At 37.8% G+C, this 4,189-nt stretch overlaps 1 protein-coding gene across 1 annotated transcript; it reads right to left on the bottom strand.

Moving 5' to 3' along the window:
• Positions 1 to 2,578: 2,578 nt before the first annotated feature.
• LOC101293416 lies at positions 2,579 to 3,103 on the bottom strand. Its single transcript, XM_004305381.1, has one exon. It carries the CDS (start codon positions 3,101 to 3,103, stop codon positions 2,579 to 2,581), a length of 525 nt encoding a protein of 174 aa, XP_004305429.1.
• Positions 3,104 to 4,189: the final 1,086 nt, after the last annotated feature.

Raw genomic sequence — 4,189 nt, 5'->3', positions numbered from 1 at the left:
AAAAAAAAGATGAGGTATCAAACTGATTTTAGACCTAAAGTTCAGGGTAGTAAACTGAATTTTTTCCTATTAGTTACTAAACAAATTTCAGTTTACAAATACGTCATTTACATATTATCTCATACATTTAAGGACAAAATTAACAAATAAAGACAAGTTAATGTCCACATGTCATTTGTCACTATGTATTTTATCAAAATACCCTTCACTATATATTCTGCTGCTACTGTCAATGAGAAATGTGCTACTGCTGAATATGAATGTGCTACTGCCAATAAAAATATGCTACTTCTGGTGCTATTGCAATTTTTCTTTCGGAGACTCTCTGAAACCAACCAAAACTACTACTATCGATTTAGAAGTGCATGTGCTACTGCCATGTAGAAATGTGCTACTACCGACGAGAGAGGTGCTTTTGCCTACTGAATTGTACACACCCCAAATTCATCACCATTTGCATACCAAGGTACCTCATCCCACCTTCTCACTGCAACCAGATGCCCCAAAAAGAACCAAAACATTCAAGAGATTCATCACTACCTTCAATAGCCATGGATTTACGAATATTACCTGAGCGATGTAATCAGCTGGGTAGATTGTTGGCTTAGCGTCGAAAGATTCGAGATGGATCTAAGCATCTTCTTGGCCAAACATTGAGCATCAAGCGTCATCGACGAGATCTCGCAGCCGTCGGCATCCAGGAGTCCTCGGCATCAAGATTGAGTCGTTGGCGTCCAGCGTCGTCAGCGTCCAGATCGAGTGATCGACGTCCAGCGTTGTCGGTGTTTAGAGTCTTCGGCTTCCAGGTGTTGTTGTCGTCTTCTGTTCATGTGTCTGCGTCTAGCGTCATCGGGAGAGAGAGAGAGAGAGAGAGAGAGAGAGAGAGAGAGAGAGTCGGCGGTTAGTCGTCGGTCGGTCCGGTCCGGGTCCGTACCGAGTACGTACGTACGTCGTACGTCCGGACCTTAACCTACCGGAAACGGTAAACCGGTAAACGGTTTCCGGTTCCGGGTTAACCGGTTTAAAACCTTTTAACCCGTTTAACGGTTTAAAACTTAAGGTTTTACGGTTAGTTACGGTAACGTTTAACGGTAAAACCGGGTTTAAAAGGTTTTACCGGGTTTAACCGGGGTTTAACCCTTTTTAAAAAACCGTAAAAAAAACCGTTAAAACCCGGTTAAGGAAACCGGTTAACCGTTACCGGAACCCGGTAAAACCGGGTACCCAAACCGGTACGGGAAACGGGGGTAAGTTAGGGGACNGAGTCGCGTACGTACGTAGTACGTACGTACGTACGTCGTACGGTACGTACTACGTACGTACGTACGTACGTACGTACGTACGTACGTAACGTACGTACGTACGTACGTACGTTGTACGTCGTACGTACGTACGTACGTACGTACGTCGTACGTCCGTTACGTTACCCGTACCGTTCGTTGGTCGTTCGGTTCGTACGTACGTTACCGTTACGTTACGTACGTACGTTACGGGTTACGGGTAAGGTTACGTTTAGGTTCGTTACGTTACGGTCCGTAACGGAAGTTACGTAGACGTAGTAGTACTAGACANATTCTGCGAACATGAGCAGTCAGACGCATCGACGAAGGAGAGTACGACGAGAGAGTCGGCGGTGTCTAGCGTCGTCGGCGTCCAGATCGAGTCATCGGCATCCAGAACGAATCGTCGACGTCCAAATCGAGTCATCGACGTCTAGGGTCGTCGGTGTTTAGAGTCTTTGGCTTCCAGGCATCGTTGGCATCTTTTGTTCATGCGTCAAGGATAAGAGTTGCAGATCTTTGGCGGAGTTTGTAATTTTGTTGCAAAATTAGGTATTTTTGTCATTTAAGGGTAAAATTTGGAGTTAGGTATGGGCACTGTTGGTGGTGGGTTTGGGCTCGTGTCATAATTTGTATAAGAAATATTATAAGTAAATTTTTTGTGTTTTTAAATTTGATCATGTGTTACTATGTAGTTTTCTCTTAAGTTTATATAAGTAAAAAAATATTTAAAAGATTTCATGGGCTATAGCCCAGTTAGGTTACGTACTGTCCTCCGTCCTTACTTGTCTTGCTCATATTTGTTTTGTACGAAGTGGCTTTTTATTGGTACCATAATTGTGTGGCAATCAATAGGGATGTTAGTCAATGATTTTTTTCTAGAAGACACGAAGGCTCTTTGTTTACAAGTTCGCTAATTATTGTGAGTTTATCATTGTCTTGTAATGAGTTAACTTCGCTTATTTCCATATTTCTTTGTCGGTTGTCTTTCAGTAAGTACAACTAGACTTTAACCTTTGGCAATCTGCTGGCTATTAATCTAATTATATCAACTTCTATTTCAATGAGAAAAGTGTTCAGATTTTAATTAGAGTATTAGTTTTTCTATTTTTATGTTTGTAGAAACATATGACAAATTGTGAGCTCAAATCCTGTTAATTATTAATAAGGAAACTATACATGATGAATAACATGATACATATTATTTAAGATTAATGTTTGGCATAAAACAACATGATCCATTAATATAACTTAAGAATGAATTAATTACAAATTAATAGTATGTTGTTGTTCTCTCTCTAGCTACGAGAAAGAGGGAAGCCAATACCATGGCGTCTGGTAGGGAACAAAACAAATAAGATACTGCAAACAACACCAACTCCAACTGGCACCGCAAACAAAAGTTGTTTCCCTTCTTCTGATGGCTGGGGATAAAAACAGTTGACAATATTTTGATCAAACAATGCCACTGCCCCAAATACCAACACAGACATAAAAGCATGAAAGAAATCAATGAATGTAAGCTTGTATTTTGCTACGTCCTCTACCCTAATTTTGTACGACCCATCAAGCACAAACAACCCTTTAAACGTGGCCAAGCCGTATCGAACTTTGCCACGCTCGTCACGAATGCTATCCGTGAAGCATAAAAGGAAAGAGGAAACAGAGCAAAAAATTAGAAGAGATATTGTCATTGTATGGTTGGCAACGGTGGGGCACTTTCCTTGATATGTAAAAGCTGGGGAGAACATTTGAAATGTGAGAACTGTTCCAGTTGGGAGAAGATTAGCCAAATGGGCTGTACCTTTAAATGTCTTTCTCATTGCTTTTTGTGCTGGTGTCTTTGGTGGTTTTGAAGGTAGTACTGACGATGACGGTGATGAAGATGATAATGATAATGTTGTTGTTGCAGGTGATGCACTATTATTATTACCATAGTTCTCCAAAAGTGGATGTTGTGTTTCATGAAGTGTAGACATGACAGAACTCAAATATATTGGCTAGCTTTCTCTTTCACGATCAAAAATATTGACCCCGATCAAGGTTATGTATATTCTTCAATAATTCATATCACTGTTTATATGATGAATCTTGTAATGCTTTAGTAATATGAGAATATTGTTGAACAAACTGAAAAACTAAAGAAAGTGACAAAATTGAAAGCGTGTTTGTTTTTTGTTGGATGTTGTGAGAGTTAGCTAGCTATAACTATTTGGTTTTAGGGATGTATAGAGGAAGAAGTGATAAACTGTTTTCATAACTTCCTCTTCTAGTAACTTTTATATGAATTAATTCTTGTTTAGGAGTTTCATTTGACCGGTTACATATCGTTTTGTTTCTCCAAACTAAACACTAAAATAAAATAAAATGATAATTAACACCTTTATAATGAATAAATTGAAAATTATAGTTTTAGAAATATTAACTCAATTATGAATAATTCGCCCATTACGATTTGGTCTAACGGCATAGTCTCTCTTTAGTAAGTGATTGTGAGTTCGACTCACGAAAAAAAATTATGAATTATTCAACGAATCTTCACTATTGTTACATAATTACCATTCTGTCAGTTTTCTTCTCCATTTAAAAACTGTACTTTGAAAACTGCTAAAAAAATCAACTCACTCATATTATTTCTTGTGTTTTTCTAAACAATTTTTCTTTAAGTAAAGGGAGAGTAATATTAAATACACACTCATAATCTCTTAATACACACCCCTTACTTAATACACTACTCATTTAGTTTTTCATTTCAATATTATACTAAATACACTTCTCAAACTGCCTAAAATACCCTCAATATCTAAAACTAATAATAATTTGTTCTTTAATATAAATTATATATTTATTATTTTACAACTCTCTTTACGTATTCTCTTTTATTTTCTGTTAGATTTTTTGATCGGGTT

The sequence above is a fragment of the Fragaria vesca genome, linkage group LG6 (assembly GCF_000184155.1).
Source record: "Fragaria vesca subsp. vesca linkage group LG6, FraVesHawaii_1.0, whole genome shotgun sequence".
Lineage (NCBI taxonomy): Eukaryota > Viridiplantae > Streptophyta > Magnoliopsida > Rosales > Rosaceae > Fragaria > Fragaria vesca.
Note: the sequence above shows the minus strand (reverse complement) of the source record. Positions and strands in the feature narration are given on the sequence as shown.